The 22,410-nt window shown below is 37.7% G+C and overlaps 1 protein-coding gene and 1 long non-coding RNA gene across 6 annotated transcripts in view; both read right to left on the bottom strand.

Annotated features, from left to right (window-relative positions):
* LOC310642151 overlaps positions 1–22,410 on the bottom strand; it is a 299,722-nt gene that overhangs the window by 120,194 nt on the left and 157,118 nt on the right. The window lies entirely within an intron of this gene.
* The window catches only part of MSRB3 (methionine sulfoxide reductase B3), a 70,044-nt gene continuing 48,042 nt past the window's right edge, over positions 409–22,410 (bottom strand). For all 5 annotated transcript variants that reach the window (XM_083365598.1, XM_083365601.1, XM_083365602.1 and 2 more), the window contains 2 exons: positions 8,049–8,146; positions 409–3,104 (listed from right to left, as the gene is read on the bottom strand). In XM_083365598.1, the coding sequence (XP_083221724.1) occupies positions 2,940–3,104; positions 8,049–8,146 (263 nt within the window). In that variant the 3' untranslated portion in view covers positions 409–2,939. The remainder of the gene's footprint in view (positions 3,105–8,048; positions 8,147–22,410) is intronic.

The following is a 22,410-nucleotide window of genomic DNA, read 5'->3' as shown; positions in this document are numbered from 1 at the left end:
ATGATTAATTGATGAATAAACTTTTCATTTTGACTTCAGTGAGAAATAAGTAACTTAATTTTCTATATTTTTCCCCCTCTAAGATAAAATTAGAGTAGTTTTTTCAATTGCTCCTCCCTTCAACTACAACTAAAAACATGAAATATATTCCCGGGATCACGGCATGTACAGGGAATTATATTCTGTTATCAATTTGCTTTTCCTCCTTATAATGCATGGCTGGGAAACAATGGCCCTTTTATGACTTGTGGACTACAACTCAATTCTGGGAATTGAAGACTACAAGTCATAAACAGGCCATCGTTCCCCATCCATTATAATGACTGCTTAGTACCAGAGTGCCCCCCCATGGACTCTAAGATACAGACCATCCTTGATTGAGAAATAATGAGTCAAAAGAGAGAATATAGGAAATATTTATTTATAAATTAAATATTATATATCTGTGTTCAGCAAACATATTAAAAGATATTTTCATCGAATAAAACCTAATGTCTTAACAGCAAAAAATAGTTCTGATGGCAAGTTCCAAGTATACTAAAATAGCCATTCTCTTTTTCTCTCAATATCTGTATAAACTCTTATATAATATAGACTGAAACATGCGTATTCAGTAATTATTCTCAGGAACACCATACAAAATATCCAGGAGACGCCAACGGACTCCCCAGTCATAAATTGTGCTCAATAATATCCAAGTTATAGCAAAGCCATAAACAAAGTAATATTTTGAGCTTTGCAGTACTGTAAGTGTCACACTCACATTATTTCTAATAGATATCATTAATAAAAAATGATCTATATCCATGTTTCCATTTATTAATGAAATTATACTCTGTCAGCACACCTATATGTGGCCATATTGATTCAATTCACTGCATTTCATAAACTGTAAATATAAATAAACTTATGAAAAGCTTACATTATTGCTTATTAGAGTCTGAGGGATATGTTTCTTTAACAAGAACAGAGAAATAGGTTAAAACATTAAATGCAAGTTACCTCAAAAATTAATGCCCAATATTTTTGCTGATGTTACAAATCAGAGATTTCATTTCAGAAAATATGACTGGAGAAAACTAACTTCTAATAAAAGTACAGGAACAAATGGCAGAAAGATTTATCCAACAAATGAGAAAATAATCACATGCCTAAGAATGATGCTACAAATAATTCTTATGTATATGATTGTATTCCTAAGTCCTATATCAATCTATAATTCAATTGTTTTGCTGTTAAGATGCATGAGGCTAATAGATATCAATTTTAACTATTTTGTTTGTCAGATACAGGCGATCTGTTTGATACAGATAATGAATTATGGTAAAATTATGTTAAATAGTACAATAATGTTATATTTCATAAAATGCTGTTATTCTCAAGCATGACAGTTAATTTTCACAGCAATCATACCAATTCCCTTGTAACATAAAGTAGAAAGTAGGTATATCCTTGTGATAGGTTTATTTCTGTCACACACATACTAAAATCTGAGACAAATTCACAAATTATGTTGTCTCCTTGCCAGTCCTAGTACTGACCTTTTAATTTTTTTTAATCAATAGTGAGGACAGTGTCATGTTCCCACCATGGAAGACCCAGGATAGGTTCCATGGCAAATCCAATGGTTTTCCAAAGAAAGAGAACAACTTAGAGATCCCATAGATCATCTGGGAATGGCCACACTTCATACTCAGCATTTCCTCTTTAAGGCAAATCGCTCACTCTTAATAAAACCAGACATCTCATACTAACACTTTACCATAGACCACTATCTTTCACTGGGTATGACTACTTGTGGCATATGGTTTTGTTTATGAAAAAGTATTGTCTCTTTATTCTTATGCAAGTGGACATGACACTGAGGATAGTAGATCTTAAGATATAAGTTGAAAAGGAGTAAGAGAATATAGCCTAAGCGATTATCTCCCAAGTGGTAATAAAAAGGCAATGTAGGCACAGCAATTTGATATTTAAAATAGGACTTTCCATGTATCTATTTTACACATTGCCACTTAAAACATTGTAAAAGGAAATTTCAGGAAGGTCTGTACCATTTAATGAGATATTAACTTTCCCAGGACAACACTAATTGATAAGGCAATACTGAGTTTTATATTTACATAAGATCACAAATAGTAAAAAATAAAAAAATCTCCCCCACATTTGTAGACTAGTCTATGAGTCCTCTTTTGAGTCTTTGAGGATAAAAATACAATGAGGATTTTTAAAATTACAAATATGAGAAAACAACTGATATATGATTACTAGTCTTCATATACATCTTTTAAAAGTATATTGTGACTACTCTGGCCTCTTAAGCTGTTCCAAGGGAAAGCCACCTGCTACATAAAGGAGTACATCTACTATCTTTTCTAGGCAGTCCCAATATAAATGTGATCTTATTTATTTATTTTTAAATAGTATATATCTAACTGAAGGCAGGGTGTATGGTTGCCATTTATGTAGATGTATACTTTTATAGAAATCCAAGATAAAACTTGATTATATAAAATTATACAGCCTCATTTATGGAATGGTACAATAATTACAGAGAGTTAGTTGAGTATATGTGTAAATCAAAACAAAATTGCCTAAGTGCCATTAGGAAACTGTTTTCTTACTATGGTTGTGTACTGAATGAAAAATGTGAAGGAATATAATTCAGACATATTACAAGAAACATGTAAGTAATCAATACCATAGTGTCAAAAGACACCTTGTTATGGGACTGCTTCAAAGCATAGAAGTTGTGAAATAGTTATGTGTAGTTATATAAGAAAATGAATTAGCATGTCTCGTTTTGATCAGGAAAAGAACTGTATACTGCAGAGCATCTTTGTATGTTTTTTTAAAAAAATAGTATGTACGATAGAAAACCATTTAGAAATATTCTTTCCATGTCACCTAGGAAAACAATCTTAAACAACAGATTCCCATTACAGCTCTGTCTTATCTGGTTCTGCAGATGTAGAACTAGTATTGTCTTCTCCAGCATGGTTCTTGTCTGCAGGCTCAAAAGCTAATGAAGCTGAATTTATGCAATATCGTTTTCCAGTTGGACGTGGCCCATCATCAAATATATGGCCAAGATGAGCACCACACTGAAAGAAAAGAAGATATCCTGCGTTCATTTTTAAATGTAGAAAACCTAGTGGGAAAACTTAAGGTACATGTATCGTTGTTTGAAAGTTAACATACATGGGCTTTATTTTTAAATTTGTTAAATTGGATTAAATTTAATACAGGGATTTAAAGTGCTGATCTTCAGTCTATGTTCCTTTTTATTTAGTTCTTTGAGAAACTTACTCTAAACAAATGTGTTTCAAATACATACAATTTAATTTCAATTTGTACAAAGTGAATATGCTTATCCACATATCAAACAAAAAGGTCATTTCTTTAACAATACAAATGAAAGAGAGTAATGCAAGATGCAACATTGTCTTAAGATTTCCATATTGTTCTTTTCTGTCCTCTTCAAATGAAATTAATTCTTAAGAGGATATTTAACTACAATAAGTAAACACTAAGACACTGTAATGTTACAAAATTTAAGTGTTTCCTGTAGGTGACTTACTATCTTTACAGGTGAAACTCGAAAAATTAGAATATCGTGCAAAAGTTCATTTATTTCAGTAATGCAACTTAAAAGGGGAAACTAATATATGAGATAGACTCATTACATGCAAAGCAAGATAGTTCAAGCTTTGAGACATATTAATATGTATTGTTCATATAATTAAACTTTATAGCTCCCAGCTACGAACTGCCACTCCAGAGACAGACCTATATTGTCTAGCAAATTTATTTTATATCAAGGCAACATTTTCACTTTAGCTATATTGGACTTCTGTTTTTTCTTGGAAACTAACATAATAGCATACAAAATATATCTTATTATCTATGCTTTTAATTAATGAGATCCTTTAATGATTTTTCTTGATGTTTCTATCTACTAATCTGCTACTTTATGATTTACTCTCCTGTTAAATAGCCTATTATAATAATGTGCTATTATTATATACCACTGTGAGCTACCTTCTGATTGCTTTGGAATGAAAAGCAGAAAAACAAATTCCAAGAACAGGACTATGTCAAAGTGGTTACACACAAATAATTTAACTGAAGGTCTTAAGTAGAAGAAAAATATAAATACATCAGAGCTCCCCATGTAGACTTTTGCCTACAGAGTGTAGTTCTACTAGCACTGAAATAATTCTATGATTTGTTTAAGATGATTGCCAGTAGGAAAGCTCTGGAAAGAAAAACTGAAAATGACTGTATAATACGTAAGCCCACTTCCTAGCTTGTACAGATGATTACCTTAATATCAATTTGTAAGTAATTCTAGACCACACTGATCTAGAAAGCCTATAACAAAACCAAGATCAAACTTAAATTTCAACTGAAACTAATTCAACTGCAATAAAAAAACTCAGAATTTTCATTCACCATTGCATTTACTTTTCTAAATGCTTCTACGTATGACTTTCAGTCAAATTCCTTTTGTGTTCTTTTATAATTAACCATATCTTCCTGTTTCTGGGATTTGATATTTTGCTCAATAACCTTTTCTCCCTGATAAGTCTGTACTGAGCCATTAATGCTATGGAAGATAGACGATAGTAACAGTCAAAGGAATTAGAATGAGAGATATAATGGAAAACAGTGTTTAACATGATCACTCAAGTATTTTGGCAGAAGGAACTTAAAAGATAAGCAGTAAGATACATGAGAATAACCCCTGGGTTTCTGTCAGTACTCTTACTCAACTATTCATAACATGGAAGTAACACCCAACATCCACATTTTGCATTTAGATTTAAGAGAGCAGAGCTCAGAGAGGAACCTCAAAAGGATGTTTGCCTGAAGGACAATTTCTAAGCCTCCTGATTTGGGTCACTTACAGTGAGGTAAAAAAGTATTTGATCCCCTGCTGATTTTGTATGTTTGCCCACTGACAAAGAAATGATCAATCTATTATTTTTATTTATATTTATTTTAACAGTGAGAGACAGAATAACAACAACAAAAATCCAGAAAAATGCATTTCAAAAAAGTTATAAATTGTTTTGCATTTTAATGAGTGAAGTAAGTATTTGATCCCCTATCAATCAACAAGATTTCTGGCTCCCAGGTGTCTTTTATACAGGTAACGAGCTGAGATTAGGAGCAGCTTGGTGAGAAGATGACAACAGTTGGTACGATTATTCGCAAATAGAAGAAACACAAAATAACTGTCAATCTCCCTCAGTCTGAGGCTCCATGCAAGATGTCACCTCGTGGAGTTTCAATGATCATGAGAATGGTGAGGAATCAGCCAAGAACTACATGGAAGGATCTTGTCAATGATCTTAAGGCAGCTGGAACCTAGTCACCAAAAAAAACAATTGGTAACACACTATGCCATGAAGGACTGAAAACCTGCAGCGCCCACAAGGTCCCCCTGCTCAAGAAAGAACGTATAGATGCCCGTCTGAAGATTGCCAATGAATATCTGAATGATTCAGAGGAGAACTGGGTGAAAGTTAGAACAATTAATCAGTGGAACAACCTGCCTCCAGAAGCTGTGAATGCTCCAACACTGAAAGTTTTTAAGAAGAGACTGGACAGCCATTTGTCTGAAATGGTACAGGGTTTCCTGCCTGAGCAGGGGTTGGACTAGATGAGTTCCAATGTCCCTTCCAACTTCATCATCATCATCATCATCATTGATCATTGCACAGTCAGCCAGATGTTCAGACTTGATTTGGCATTTTTGTCTACCTATCAAGTCCTTACCAAGGACCTGGGATAGGCAGATATGGATGTTTGATAGTATTACAGATATTGTCGCAAGATGGAAGCAGTTCCTAGTAAGGCCACCTTTTGCAATTGACTAATGGCGAATTTGTTAACTCCAATGGTGTTCAAGTGGTGCCCCAGTTGTTTAGGGATTGCACCCAAGGCACCTATTATTATTGGTACTACCCTTGCTTGCCTTTGCCACAGTTTTTCTATTTCTATGTCTTTGTATTTTGTTATCTTCTCCAGTTCTTTCTCGTCTACTCTGCTGTCTCCAGGCACTGCCACATCCACTATTCAGACTTTTTTTGTCTTTCTTATGGACAATTGTTAAGTCTGGGGTGTTATGTTGCAGGTGCTTGTCTGTTTGAATTCTGAAGTCCCATAGCAGTTTAACGTTATCATTTTCTATGACTTTGTCTATTTTATGATCCCATCAGTTCTTGCTTACAGGCAAATGATATTTCTTGCAGATCTTAAGGTTTGGTCTTATGCAGCCAGAATTAGTCCCTCGGTCTCTTTCTTCAACTTTCCTGCTCTTAGCCATTGCCAGGTCTTGTTATTATCTGCTTTCCACTATTTTTTAATGTACTGACCAAGTAGTGCTTTGTCTTCCCATGCCTCTATTCTGTTCTTCATTTGGTCTTTCTTGTAGGCCAGTTTGGTCTCCCCAGTAGTCAGTAAGCCTTCCTGATATACTAATTTCAGTGCATCTTCATCACTGTCCTTCAGATATTCTTCCAAAGCCATTTTTTCTTCTTCAACCATCTGATGTACTTGCAGTATTCCACGTCCACCTATTTGCCTTGGTAGATAAAGTCTGTCAATGTCACTGTGTGGATGAAGGGCATGATTCATTGTCATTATTTTTCTGGTCTTCCTATCCATTGTTTTTAGTTCTGCTTGAGTCCAGTCCACTATTCCAGCTTTGCATCTAATGACTGGAATTGCCCAGGTATTGATTGCCTTCACTGTATTTCCTCCATTAAGTTTGGACTTTAAGATCTTCTTCACTCTCTTTATGTATTCACCTCTAATTTGTTTCTTGACTTCAGTGTGCTTGAAGTTGTCAGCTTGAAGGATACCCAAGTATTTGTAGTAATCTTCCTCATCCAGACTCTTAATGTTATTTTCGTGGGGCATCTTTATTCCTTCAGTTTTCACTATTTTTCCTTGTTTGATGATGATGATGATGATGATGATGATGATGATGATGATGATGATGATGATGATGATGATTAAAGTGGTGTGGTCAGATGAGACCAAAATGGAGCTCTTTGGCATCAGTTCAACTCGCTGTGTTAGGAGGAGGAGGGATGTTGCTTGTGACTCCAAGAACATCATCCCCACTGTGAAACATGGAGGTGGAAACATTATGCTTTGGGAATGTTTTTCTGCTAAGGAGACAGGACAACTTTACTGTGTCAAAGGGACAATGGACAGGGCCATGTACTGTCAAATCTTGGGCAAGAACCTCCTTACCTCAGCCAGGGCATTGAAAATGGGACGTGGGTGGGTATTCCAACATGGCAATGACCCAAAACACATGGCAAAGGCAACAAAGGAGTGGCTCAAGAAGAAGCACATTAAAGTACTGGAGTGGCCTAGCCAGTCTCCAGATCTTAATCCCATAGAAAATCTGTTTAGGGAGCTGAAGGTTCGAGCTGCCAAATGTCAGCCTCAAAACCTTAATGACTTGGAGAGGATCTGCAAAGAGGAGTGGGACAAAATCCCTCCTGAGATGTGTGCAAACTTGGTGACCAACTACAAGAAACGTCTGACCTCTGTGATTGCCAACAAGGGTTTTGCCACCAAGTACTAAGTCATGTTTTGCAAAGGGATCAAATATTTATTTCACTCATTAAAATGCAAATAAATTTATAACTTTTTTGAAATGCGTTTTTCTGGATTTTTTGTTGTTATTCTGTCTCTCACTGTTAAAATAAACCTACCATTAAAGTTATATGCTAATCATTTCTTTGTCAATGGGCAAAGGTACAAAATCAGCAGGGGATCAAATACTTTTTCCCCTCACTGTATGTACACACTGTTAAATAAAGTTTAACCTAGATAACAATATAGATTCTCATTAGACTTTAATTTTTTATACCTACCAGCTGTTGTGCCTATGAGTAGTCAGACAATTGTTAATTTTTGGGTAATTAAGAATTTGCAAGTCTTTCTATGTGAATGGATGAACTAGAGCTGCTACAAAAAAAATATCTTTAACAGTATGGCATTTTTGTTGTTTTTAAACTGACCTGAGTGCAGCTTGTCTCAACCCTGTGCATCCCAAATGAGTAGTCATCAGTACATGTAATTGTGTCAGAATTGATTACATCATAGAATGAAGGCCAACCTGAAAAATAAAGAAGGGACAAGAAATTAATCGGGAATGATTTGAGAGTTAAATAAACTTCTGACGGTTTTAATCACAAAAGTGATTCTCAGGCATTTGCTATACTCTGGATGAGCACATTGAACAGGCAAAGCAAAGCAGTAAGTTTTCACATTGTGAAATACTGTACTATTTATTCTTGTCTAGGGAAATAGTCCTGTATAGTCTGAAAATGTGTGAAACCTCTAAAGAATTATATTTGTTCATAACTGTCATTTTAAAATCCCCACTTTTGAAGAATGTAAACAAGAAACAGAAAGTTAACAGGCCTCCAAAACACAGGCATTCTTATCAAAGTGAGAGAAAAGGGTTTTCTCAAGCACTCCATTAATTTTCCATCACTTTCTACTTTAAAAACAAGATTTCTGGTGTAGCATATACATTTCTATGTGCTCCTATTCATGCACATGGGGGATGACTAGAAATGCATGTCATTCTGGCATGTTTTATATGGGAAAATGTCAAGGACCAACATTACTCTAACAGGAGCTAATTGGGAACAGTTGTTTTTCTCTTCTATCAAAAAATGTAAAAACATTATAGCCATTAACTGCAACTTTGATATGAACTGGGTTTATACAATACAGCCAAAAAGACAGTGTAAATAACATGCTTCATATCTTCCACTCACCTTCACCATTTTTTTCTACAAAGATTCTCATGGGAAAGTTAGTATAGCTCCTATACAAAAACTAATGGAAACACTGCATTCCTACTCAGTCATGTAAAACTAATGATTTAAGATTACAGCCTAAAATGTATCCTACAAAGTATATCAGATGAGGCGATATAGAATTCTATAAAATCATTGAAGACGAACAGCAAAATGACACATTTGCCAGGTTGTAGACAGCACCACTAGAGATGTCTCCATTCCTGCCACTCAGTGGAAAAGAGCCAGGGAAAAGCAATCCTATATTTCTCAGGAGGAAAGGGGTCCCCAAAAATTACTTCTGGATTGATTCTCTTATCTACTGCTATAACAGACAATAGGGTTTGGAAGAAGAATGGCTTTATCATGCAAACAGGTTGAAACTTGTTCAGTATTGAGAAAACTTTCTGAAAAGTCTTCATTATACCTAAGTGACAAACATCAAAAACTAGTATTAATACATTGAGAAAATATCCTTCTTATGAGAAAAGTTATATTGCAAAAATGCTTCAGATGAATTTCTTTCTAGTTTTGATATTAATAATCACTTACTGTCTGTTGCAGATTTTTTCACTTGGATTCTGCTCCAAGCCTTTAAAAAATTTATTATCCTATTCATATGCTGAAAAGTCTTTAAAAAGATAATGTCTTCTTCCAGTCAAGCTTAGCTCTTGGTAACTATATAAATATTTCCAGGTTACTTTCTGGTCAATAACACAGAAATGGTTTGCCTTTTTTTATGTAGGCTCGTGTGTATTTCTATTATTACAAATTAATAAATTACAAATCTAGGCAATGAATCTGCACTATAAGCTCCCATTATTATTTTATACTTCACAGTCTACTAATACTATGTTAGCTGTACTATTGTTCATTGTTATAGTACAGAAGGTCAAAATAGGTGGGTGTAGGTCTCACCTTGGGGGAAGGGGGATGTTACAGAGGGCAGTGCCATGGCAGAAAAGGCTCTTTTTCTGCCCCCCACCAGCCAAAATTCCTTAACTGACAGGATCCGCAGCATGCCACTCCTGCCAACATGCATGGAGCGGGCTAATCCCATCAGGGTGAGACAGTTCCTCGGATAACCTGCATCCATGCCATAAAGGCTTTAGAAGAGATAACCAATACCTTGAATTGGACCCAGAAACAAACTAACAACTTGTGCAGCTCATGGAACAGTGGTGTAACTTGGATCACCCTAAGGCCTCAAGAACTGCCCACATTACTGTGTTCTGTACCAGCTGCAGCTTCTGGAAACTCTTCAAGGGTAGCCTCATGTAGAAAGTGTTGCAATAGTCCAACCATGAGATAATCAAGAGTTGAGAGACTGAGCACAAAGAATCCCAATCCAGGAAAGGGTGCCACTGACCCACAACATGAAGTTGCACAAAGGCTCTTCTAGTCACAAGCTCATCAATCAGGTGTCGCAAGTCCAAGAGAACCCCTAAATTGCATACTAGGTCTGTTTGGGGTTGTGCTACCCATCCAGAACTACAGAAGCCATTTGGTTTTGCCAGGGTTCAGTCAAAGCATGTTGTCCCACATCCAGACTCCAATAGCCTCCAGGCACTGTAAGAGGGCAGTAAAAGCATCATTAGGATCACCAGGGGTGGAAATATAGAGTTGGGTATCATACACATACTGATGATACTTCAACCCACGGTGATGAATGATCTCACCCAGCAACTTCATGTAGATGTTAAAAAGGATAGGAGAGAGTACCAAGTCCTGTGGCACACCAAAAGAAGTGGCTGTAGAATTTTATTAGAAATTCTATTAAAAACAGTTTGCCTGGATTGTTAGCTTTTTAAAAAAAATTAAACTTGTTTTAAAATACAGTTAACAGGGACTTTAAAATAAGAAGGTTTATATGTGCCTTGCTGAATTAAGTAAGGCTGACAATAGCAGCAAGAACACAGGAAGAATGAAAATATATTTTTCTTCATTTAACAATACCAATATTTGTAAAGTTATCAACAATATAGTAGCTTTAATAAGCTTTAGTGTTTTAATTAATTAGCTTTAATAACAAAATATTATACATGTTGCAAAATCATAGAATAATATATATTCACTCCAACCTGCTATTCTTTATCTCACTAGTTAAAATGCTGTGGTTAATTATATCTTTGTATTTCAGGCAAGCTATTGAATCGGCTTCATTCTAGCTAAACTATTGCTTTATCTCCTATGTCAGAGGTCCCCAACCTTTTGGGCACCAGGAACCAGTTACATAGATAGAGGTTTTTCTGCAGACCAGAGGGGGCACAGTTTTGTGTGCTGCCTGCATCCTGCTTTGCTTGTTTATGCAGACCGGTTGCTGGCATGCTGTGGCCCGGTACTGGTCCACAGACTGTGAGTTGGGGACCCCTGTCCTATGTTACTTTAGATCTTCTAAAAATGTGAGTTAGCTATAGATCTTCAGCATCAAAGGAATTGAATGGCATTGTTAGAATTATAACCTTAAGCTATAATTTTGAAGTGTCATTTTAAAATGTTTCAGATAGTTTTTAAAATTTACTAGCAACCTAGTAATCTCAATCCTAAAGTATTTGATCTTGAATAATATTTTTGTTGCTATCTCAAAATGTAATTCAATAAAACATCTCACATACTGCCCAAGTTACTGTCTTGCTCCAGGATGCTATAAAAGTGTAGTCTGTAGAATTAAGACTGTTCACAGTAAAATACTGTCTCTGGAGGGTCCTCTGCAGTTATTAAAGTTTATGTTATAGAACTTTATCAATAAAATACAGTATCAGTTCCACACGAGACAAATTAACTTTTATCATTCAAGTTAAATCAAAGAAAAACTTAATCCTGGAAGAAATTTCTTATTAATATGAATGCAACGTTTTTCTCTTTTAAACTACTGCAATTATTCTATGTAATGACTAGGAATATGTTCTAGCCAAAAATAATCATTATTTTTATTGATTCAGTTATTTAAAAATTAGAAACAAGTAATTTATTGGTTTAATTCAGTGGAATTCAAACTTTGGGAGTAACAAAATACTCAAGAGAGATATGCAATTTCAAAATATGTATTAAAATACCGTAATTGCAATATGATTAATTTGAACTTTTTCACAAGTCATTACCAGATCAACTCTAGGTAAAAATCACTTCCCTTCTCTAAGCAGAGATGGTATTTTTGCTTGTTATTTCTTTCTGCTTGAATTCTGTCAAATGGGTAGTGTAACTAAAAATTAACAAAACTAATTATGGGTAGCTAATTTATGATATAGATAAAAACTGACTTCCTTGACTATGAAATAATGAAACAGAGTATGAATGACATTATAGCACAGAAGAGTTAACCATGAAAATACAATATGGATAAGCTTTTCAAGAAAAATATCCTAAACAAATATAACCACATGTGAAGGTAGTATGTAAAGATTATATGCATACAATATAGACCATACCAACTGAGTAACCAAAGAACAGATCCAGAATCCAATACTGCAAAATTATCCTATTTCAATAGTAGGTAGCTCCAATTTATATTAGACAAAATGTGGTTTTTCCATGCCAAATATATGGCAAAAAACATTTCAACAATTCAATAATTTTAATACACTGAGAAATCTCTCCAGTTTCAGTAACAATGGTGAAATAAACAGAATTTTTCTCAATAAATAAAGCACAAATTATGCTAAAGCTATAGTGAAGAATATCTCATACAATTCATGATATCTTTAATAAAGCTCTCCTGTTTAACTCTGTGAAAAAAGAAAAAAATCTCTCTGGGTTCTATCATTTTAATCCTTCATTAGGATGGAATCTACAGATGTAAAATCAGTGAGATTCACTAAAGAACATCTATCTTCAATTTTAAAAGGGGAACTATCTTTCTACCCCATTTGTTCAACATTTGTAAATAGTTTCTAAATAAATTTCTTGAGGCTCACAGGAATCATCTTTTTTTTGTTTTGTTTTCTCTGACTAATCTTTAATCTGACCTTATTTTTAAGGAAGGGATGGAGGAACAACCACATACAGCTTTAAGTTCAGAAATATTTGAGGGGCCACAGGTTTTTTTCACCTTCATGTAAAGGAATGAAGAAAAGTAAAATTTATAAATTAGCTTTTGGTAGGTAGTGGCAGCCTCTAACATGAAATAAAAGGTTCCAAAAAGAAATCATAATCAGTGCTAATTTCTAACTCTTATTGGGGAATTATTCCTTACAAGTGGAATAATGTATGCAGTAGCATCTGGAAACTTATTACACTTATGAAAATCTAAATTATCATAGAATGCCTCCATCTCGTGGCAACAACTTAAATTCTAAATGGAATCTAGCAAATGTTCTACAAAAGGCTAATGTTTCATATCTGTACTCCTGTCTCCACCTGGTGACAAGATCCTTCAAAGATGCACAATTTTAAAGATAAACTCATGGCCTAAATGCTTAATTCCACTACACAAAAAATGTTAGTTAGTGGTTAACCTTGAAGTCATTTAGCTTTGCATAGTTCAGACAATGTTTTAATATCCATTTTATAAAGAAATGCATTAGGGTGTGATGTTTTTCCATGATCGAAGCATCATTTATCTGCCATGGAAAGAATGTATGAAAAATGTAACATGCAGCTGTAATTTTTGCATAGATTTTTTAATGTACTATTGATTCATTGAGGCAACTTTGCTCCTGTTTATTATAGCAATTTAAACTATCTTTGTAAGTGCTGTAATAAACAGAAGCTATTTTAATAATTATGAAACATTCCTGGTTAAGATAATGAAAAGAGGCTGTAACACAGTTCCAACAATACTGACGTTACGGTGGTCACAGACTACAACTGCAGTGGACTTCCTTAATGATGAGTGGTAAATAAGGCTGTATCAAAACTCCCTGCAAATAAACAGGAAGAAAAATTCTTCACTCAATTTGCTGCAGTGATCTTCTAATTTAGGGAATTTTTCAGCATATTGGAGCATTAAAAAAACTAAACAAGGAAGGCTGTAATTATATTAGCTAATTGTTCAGCGCACAAATGTTTGTGTTCTAATTGCTGCTGTTTATAATTACTATGTATCTGAAATAATTGATTTTCACTTCTCCTTTCATCACTCCTTTTCCTCTTATCTCTCCTTCTGTGTTTATTTAAAATGCCCTTCATGAAATAAGTTGCTATCTATTAAAGCTCATGTAGTAATAGATTACTTCTAAGGTTTCACAAGGTTCTTTGGTTGTGTGTATGTGTGTGTGTGTGAGATGAATGACATGGGGGTGGACTTGCACCTTTTGATCAACATTCTGGCACCTCATTTTGCTGCTTTTGTAGACAAGGACCTCAGTGTCTCAAATGATCTGAACATGTTCCCATAATATTATTTGATTCAGAGTTCATCAACATAAAGGTTCCCATAGATTTCTTATTCCTTATTCCAAGGGTTCTTATATATTAGAAGATGTTCCCTATTGTGCTATAATGGTGTATCAAATAGGTGTTGTTTTTTCTTTGCAGAAATTACCTATTTGCAGGAGCAGGAAACAGTCTCCTATTGGGGAAAAAACTCACAGCTCTTAGAGCTCAGTTACAATTTAAATAAATTAAAACACTGTATATAAAATATAAAGAGAACAATTTTTACTCTGATATATCACTAATGTTTTAATGCTGATTCTGTTATTTTGCCCCAAAATAAAGCATCCCTTCTCTTCCTCTAGTGTATTTTCATAAAATACAATATTCTGAAACTTCCTAGAGTATTTATAGACTTCTGCTATCAGATAGAGATAACAGATAAATGGAATTAACAAAGCAGCTTCTTCTGGTCAGTTAAACTTATAATTTTTTATAATTAAAATATTTTTTAAAATGTACATGTAATTTCATCAACTAACACTTATATTCAAATGTTCTTCACATCTGACAGTAACAGCCAGCAGTTTTGTCGATATATACTAGAAATGCACAAGCATAATATTATTTCATTGCATGCGTAAGAATTGTTGAAATGCTCTTGGCAATCACTTCCAAAATTTACATATTAAAAGACACCATTTTCAAACATTGTAAAGTGGTAAAGGCTGCTTTACAACTTTGTAAAGGCTATCTAGAGAAAATTGGGCACATCTCTCTTTCCCCAAGCCCACCCGATCGAGGTATTACAGATATTGTCGCAAGATGGAAGTAGTTCCTAGTAAGGCCGCCTTTTGCTATTGACTAATGGTGAATTTTGTCAATGCCAATGGTGTTCAAATGGTGCTCCAATTGTATATCTTTCCACATCCACCTATTTGCCTTGGTAGATAAAGTCTGTCAATGTCACTGTGTGGATGAAGGGCATGATTCATTGTCATTATTTTTCTCATCTTCCTATCCATTGCTTTTAGTTCTGCTTGAGTCCAGTCCACTATTCCAGCTGTGTATCTAATGACTGGAATTGCCCAGGTGTTGATTGCCTTCACGGTATTTCCTCCGTTGAGTTTGGACTTTAAGATCTTCTTTACTCTCTTGATGTATTCACCTCTAATCTTTTTCTTGACTTCAGTGTGCTTGATGTATTATTATTATTGTTATTGTTGTTGTTACCATTTTTAAATGTAGGTCCCCACAAGCATAATTTATACATTCACTTCTGCCCCTAAGAATCCATAACACCTCTATATCCTACTGGTGTGGAATGAGAATTTCAGCAAGTACTGGAAGAACGTTGTCTTCTTTGCAAAATTTAGGAAACCAAATACAGATTTAGGGATGGACTTAAACACAATCATGTACTTACATTTAGCTATCAAAAGAATAATACTCTGCATAAGATTACCACATATTTATAATTTTATTGTTCACAGGTTTCAAAACTATTACTAAAAAGTGCAAATTTACAGGTAGTCCTTGACTTACAACAGTTCATTTAGTGACTATTCAGAGTTACAAAAGCACTGAAAAATGTGAATTATGACCGTTTTTCATAGTTACAAAGTTGCGGCATCCCCATGATCATGTGATCAAAATTCAGATACTTGGCAACTGGTTCATATTTATGACCTCTGTTGTGTCCAGGATCATGTGATCACCTTTTGCAACTTTCAGAGAAGCAAAGTCAATGGGGAATCCAGATTCATTTAATAACCAGGTTACTAACATATCAGCTACAGTGATTCACTTAACAACTGTGGCAAAAAAGTCATAAAATGGGGCAAAACTCACTTCACAAATGTCTCACTTAACAACAGAAATTTTGGGCTCAACTGTGGTTGTAAGTAAAAATGCAACAAACTATGATTTGTTTTGCTGCATTCAAGCTCCACTACACTAATGGAATTTACTTCTAAGTAAATACCAGGTCCATGCCCCAGAGACCACAGTGAGATCCACTCGAGTCCACATCTTTATTTGCTTACACCTAATAGACAGAATCTTGACAGACTAAAGCTATAAACTTCTAACCTAACAGATATACCTTGGTATAGTGCAGGGATAGGCATCCTTGGCTCTTTTATGACTCATGGACTTCATCTCCCAGAATTCCTGAGGCAACATGACTCAGCTTGGAAACCTCTCTCTTTCCCCTCAGCATGACTGGCTCAGGAATTCTGGGAGTTGAAGTCCATGAGTCATAAAAGAGCCAAGGTTGCCTACCCCTGGTATAGGGTGTGACTATTGTGAACCTTTTCATCCCTCCACCATTCATTTCAGCACTGCACAGTTTCTTGCCTTGAGCCCCTCTCTGGAATGTGCTGACTTCTCCCTGGGAAGCTACAGCACTACTGCCAACGTTCCCCCCACCCCACTTCTCCATCAGCTGCACATTCCATCATAATAAATACATATATAATTATGCTGTAAAAAGTATGTAGCTTATTTCTTCAATGAAATCTTTAGGACAAAATTTTGTACAATACTAATCATCCTCCCCTAATGATTTTAAAATAACAGAAAATTGGCACATATGAATATAGAAATGCCCCCTTTATTTTAAAAGTACATATCCATAAAGTTTTGCCTATTTTCGCCAAGACAGATGTCTAAGGATACTAACTGCTTTCACTATCTAGAGAGAAATAAAGATAAATCTACTCCTACTTACAACACTATAAATATTTCATACTAAGTTATGTTTAATTACACTTAAGAGGATACAATAAGTAATAAAATCAAAGTAAAATAACAAGTTAAAGATGTGTGGAACACTCTATTCTAAATAAGATTTCCTTAGTACAATTCCTGCTAGCCAGCATCAGTGATTCATTGTATACTTATAATAATTTAATTTTTTTCCCCTGAAGACACTGGACTTCCACAGAAATGTCTTTTCCCTGTGTCAGATCTTCATGGAATACAACTTTTTACCATGCCATTCATGTTATTAAAATGGCACATTTACTACATGAATATTTAAAGCTTTAAAAACACAAAATATTTTTTCTACACAAAAATATCAATATGCAACTTCTTTCAGCAAAAGAAGTCTCTGTTACAAAAGTAAATATCATCACCAGCAATTTGTTATATCTATTTGCATGATAACTATTGACAATTGTTTTCACTTCAAAGTCAACATATCACATAGCCAAATACCACGCAAAAACTAACCCTACCATACACAAAAAGGGTAACAGAAATGACAGCCAGAATTCTTCAACCCATAGGAATAGGAATAGTCCACAAAGTACATGTTTATTGGATATATAATATTGGCACGATCAAAAGTGAAACCAACTCTAAATTTTTCCCTAGAGATTCAATGTAAATAAATGTAACATTCCCCTCCCCTCTATTTGCTATAAATCATGATACCTAATGAAAGTAATTGGTGGGCCCTGCAACTCCTCTTTGCTCTTCCTTCGAGCACCTGTGGGAATGACCTTGGTTTCCATGGGACTGCTCCATGTTTAGTCTAGCATGCTTTCATTTTTCCCCCTTCCCCCCCCAACCTACTGTATGTGGCAACTTAGAATGACAAATATGACTTCAGCCAGGCTTGTTTCAGAAGTTGACAGTCAGACTCCCCTAAAGAGAAAGTAGTTCCTGAAAGATAACAAGTATAAATACACATGTTCTGCTATATTTCCTGATGGTTCCCTAGGCTTTGGGTGATACGTTTGTCATGAAACTTTTGTATTAACCTCACTGCCTTTATAACTCTACTCTTCACCCATGTAGCTTCTGACAAAGGGTAACCTTCCATGGAACTAGATACTGTAATTTCCCTTTATAAAGTCTGGAGTCAATAATTCATTTCATTTCATAATAATAAAATAAAACTATAATGGGACCTCGGGCGGTTTGAGGTATTGGTCTCATTGTCGATTCCATAACTGGTTTCAACAAACTGCAATGAAAAAGTGGATGTACTTTTCCCAATAGTGTGGGAGCTTTAGCTCAACCATGACAGAGTTAATAATCTTTACAATGGGGAAAAGACCAATAAATTTAGGCCCCAGCTTTTTACAAGGTAGTTTTAATCTTAAGTATTTGATTGAGACGTAGATTCTCTCTCCTATATGTAACGGTTTCTGGGGGGATCGCCTCTTATCTGCTTGCTCCTTTTGAATCTTTGTGGCTTTCACTAAGGCACGTCTGATGTATGCCCAAGTGCTCTGCAGCATGTTTACCCACTCAGTTAGTGTTTGTGAGGAGGGGGAGTTCCTGAAGGTATTCAGGCATAGGTATAAACTCTCTACCTGTAGCTACTTTAAAAGGAGTAAGTCCAGTACTGCTGTGCACAATATTGTTGTATGCCACTTCAGCAAAAGGCAGGAGATCAGCCCAGTTAGTTTGCTGTTAACATAGCATCTCAAGTATTGCTCCATCACTGCATTTGCTCATTCAGCACCTCCATTCATACTTGGATGAAAAGCTGAGCTGAGCCCCTGGATCAGCTTCATGGACTCCCTCCAAAATTTGGCAGTGGACCCCTCAATCTGATATAATTCTTCTTGGCACTCCATGGAGCCAGTAGATAAGTTTTTAAAACAGCTTTGCTAGTCTTTAAGCAGAGGGAAGACCAGGGCAGGTTATAAAGTGAGTCCCCTGGAGACCAAAGGGCATCACCTTGAACTGGAAACTTCCCAGTGGGCTATTAAAGGTGGTTTTCCATTCATCCCCCTCCTTAATTCTTACTCAGTAATAAACTTCCCGCAGATCTAGTTTAGTGAAGATCTTCCCCTTAGCTAGATGAACTAAATGTCCTTCACCAAGGGAAGGGGGTACATATTCCATGCTAACAGAACAACACAGGGACAGCTATGCGTGATTTTGATGGCTGGATGAAACCCTTTGTCAGGTTTTTGTCAATGTATTCTCTTAGTTTGTTCATCTCTCTCGGAGTCATGGAGTATATTTTTGGCTTGGGGAATTTAACTCCCAGAAGAATCTTTATTGTATAGTCAGTAGCTCAGTGAGAGGGTAGCACAGCACATTCCTTCTCACTGAACACATCGGCCAGATCCTGGTATTCTTAGGAATAAGTTGGATCCTGGGCAACTGCTCAGCTGCAATTTTCAAAGACTCAGTCGGTTCATGTCCAGCTTCAGTGGGGGTGGCTTCCCTTATCTTGACCGTCATGAGTTGGAGGAAGGGGCCCTGTTCCTAATCTCATGGTTCTCACCCCGTTTTCCCACCATATGGTAGGTTCCCATTTATCAAGCAAACTCAACTCTAGGATTACAGTCTGTCATTTTGGGATCAGCACAAACTGGATAATTTCCCAATGCTGCTCAATTCCAGCCGTACTGGTTCAGTTAGGTGTGTTGCAGGTGACCTTCCAATTAATGACCTATCGACCTACTCAAACTTCATGGTTAAGGACAGTTGCTTGGCTCAGATTCCTAACTTAAGCACAGTTTGAAAGTTGATCAGGCACCGGGTGTAGCTTGAGTCTACTAGGACTTCTAATTCTGTTTGGGCCCATTTTAGAAACTATAAGTTTAGCAGAGATAGTGAAAGGAGGGATGGCTCAACTTACCATCAGTTCACTCTCACCTTCGTCGTCACTGTCATATGGGGCTGGCAGTGGTTGGTGTTCAACCAGAGTTCTCTTTCTCACCTTTTGGGGGGAGGAGACCTCAATGGGTTGGCTTTGATATGCCCAGCTTGATTTCTCTTGGCCTCTCCGTTACGGGTTTTTTGGTTTTGATATGGTGGCTGGGGTGCTCCTCCTCTAGGGAGCCAGCACTAGGCATTCAACCACCTGATGTCCTTGCTGGCTGCACCTGAAGCACTTCATAGCCAGTAGGAGCTTTGGGAGCACTGGTCATTGAAGCCACCACTGGGCATCATCAGAACTGGTGTCTCTCCTGGCTTTGCCTGGGCTTCGATTCAGGGCTGCTGGGCTTAAGCTCTATGTCTAAGGTCACTGCCATCCGGTACCACTCATGGATTTGCTCAGAAATCCCTCAGTAGGTGCAGGACTGATATAGGTTGCAGTCCAAGCCCTCTTTAAAGCATGGGATGAGTAATCGCTCAGGCCACTGCCTTATTCTGCCTGCAACTCTTCGGAACTCTCATACAGATTCATTAGCCAGTCAGCCTGTTGCTTTAGGGCACGTATTTCTGCTTGGGATTCATCTTCAAACCTAGTTCTCAGCTCCTCCAGGAAAAGGTCTGTTTCCAAGTTCCGATGCATCCTCATTGTGAAGACAGATCACCCACTCTGCAGCTTCCCCCTCTAGATTTGCTGCCATTGCATTCACCATCACTCTCTCACTAGGAGCACAGTGATCCAGGTAGGTCCACATCTGGTTCATAAAGAATGTCAGTGTCAAGCCCGTCCTCGACTAAAGCACACTTGGTTAGCCGTGGAACGAGTAACAATGCAGAACGTTATTCACGCACTCCAAAGCAATGAAAAAGTCAGCGTTGTAAGCCACACGCTCCCAACGCATGTTTTATAGCCGGTCCACACACCGGTCCCACCCCGTCCTGGAACAAGCCAGCATCCAGCCATGCGCCTATAAACATCCCACCCCCTTTTCTACACCCACGCATGCTCCCACGCCCGTGCTCCCCCATGAACCATCCTCTGTGAGGTGAGTATTGTGGGCGACTGCCCCCAACCTCCTCTAGCCCCGACCCGGGTGAAAACACTGATGTCCCCACTGCGTGATCATCCCCCCCAACCAACCGGCCCTGGCTCACCCCGTCTGGCCCCAGCAGGCCCGTCCATGCATCCCAGGGTGCCGGCTCGCTGGGTCTCGGCTCCGGTTCGCCCAGAGCTGCCGCCACCGGAATACAGCTGGACACCTCCACCAGCGTGCAGGCGATAGCACAGGCAGGTCTGTCCTGCTGGGTGCCTACAGAGCTAGCTGTAAACAAGCTCGGTGCGGGCCTCTCCACAGTCGGGCAGCATGGGCAGCCTGTTGAAAGCATGCTTGACTCGGGCCTCTCCGCAGTCGAGCAGTCTGGGCTGTCTTGCTGTGTGCCTGTGGGGCCTTCTGTGAGGTCCTTCTGCACAGGCGTGGCTGGGAGCTGGAGAACAGCTCGCAGTCGGGCCTGTTGCACATCGGCGGCCACCGCCGCTCTCATTCGGGACGCTGGGCCATGGGGTGCATTGTGCGTGGTGTCAGGACAGGTAAGTATAGTGGGGCCTGTGCTCGTAGCCAGAGCCCCCTTGTAGTGTTGGGCCCATGGGGCTCGACAGTCAGCCTATCTGGGTCCCTATCAAATGTGGCTCTGATTGAGGGTGGGTCCACAGGGGGTGGAGGTGCCCAGTGCACCAGCCAAGCCTCTGGTATTGAGGCCGTGGTTGAGGTTGAGCCCACCTCTGGAACGCTCTTGGTTGCCCTGATGGATTTGCAGCTCGCTATTGGCTTGGGGAGCTTCACCTGTGTCCTGGGCTTGATGTTGCTGCCAAGCTGGGAAGTGGGGAGGCTGTATGGGCTATGACAACTGGACTCAGGCTCTGGTGGGCAGGAAGTGGTTGCATTGCCCTGGCATCGGCTCTGGCTGAGATTTCATATTGTGTGATTGGGGTCAGGTCCCTGATTTCCAACCAGTCAAATTTCTCCTTCAGCTTCTCAACCGAGTGGTCATGCATTGCTGCTAGGTACTTCCATTCTCCCGACTCATCCCAACTGGCCACCCTCTTCACCCTGTACTTAGGCGTGAGGGATAGAGATCAAGGGGAACTCAGCCTCAGCAGCCTTGGGGGTTCTTTTGTGGCAGAAATCTTCCTCTGTACAGTAAAGATCGTAAACAGCTAGAGCTTCCTCCCACATTGTTGGCCTGTCAGATGTGTCTGCATGGACTTTTGATCATGTTCTGGTCTGTGGAGCTCTATCCCCAGCCTGGGCAGTCATCTGTGTTCCATCTGCAGGGACTGCGCTGGGATTAGAAGTTGCTTCCCCTTTTTCTCCATCCTGGAATCTTCCCTGAGTCTTTACCGTCCTCCCAAAAGAATCAGGTAGGTGGTTGGGGCTCAAGACCCCTAGGATCTCTCCTCAATAGCCCTCTATCTTAGAGCACTAAAAAAGTTTTTGAGAGTTGGTTTAATGTCAGGGTTCCGACTAATGAAACCAAATAAAGCAAAACTCCGAGGTTTGAAGTTTCCTCAAAGTACATGTTTATTGGATATATAATATTGGCACAGTCAAAAGTGAAACCAACTCTAAATTTT

The sequence above is a fragment of the Vipera ursinii genome, assembly GCF_947247035.1.
Source record: "Vipera ursinii genome assembly, chromosome: 6".
NCBI classification, from domain to species: Eukaryota; Metazoa; Chordata; class Lepidosauria; order Squamata; family Viperidae; genus Vipera; species Vipera ursinii.
The sequence above is the reverse complement of the archived record's forward strand: the minus strand, read 5'-3'. Positions and strand labels throughout refer to the sequence as shown.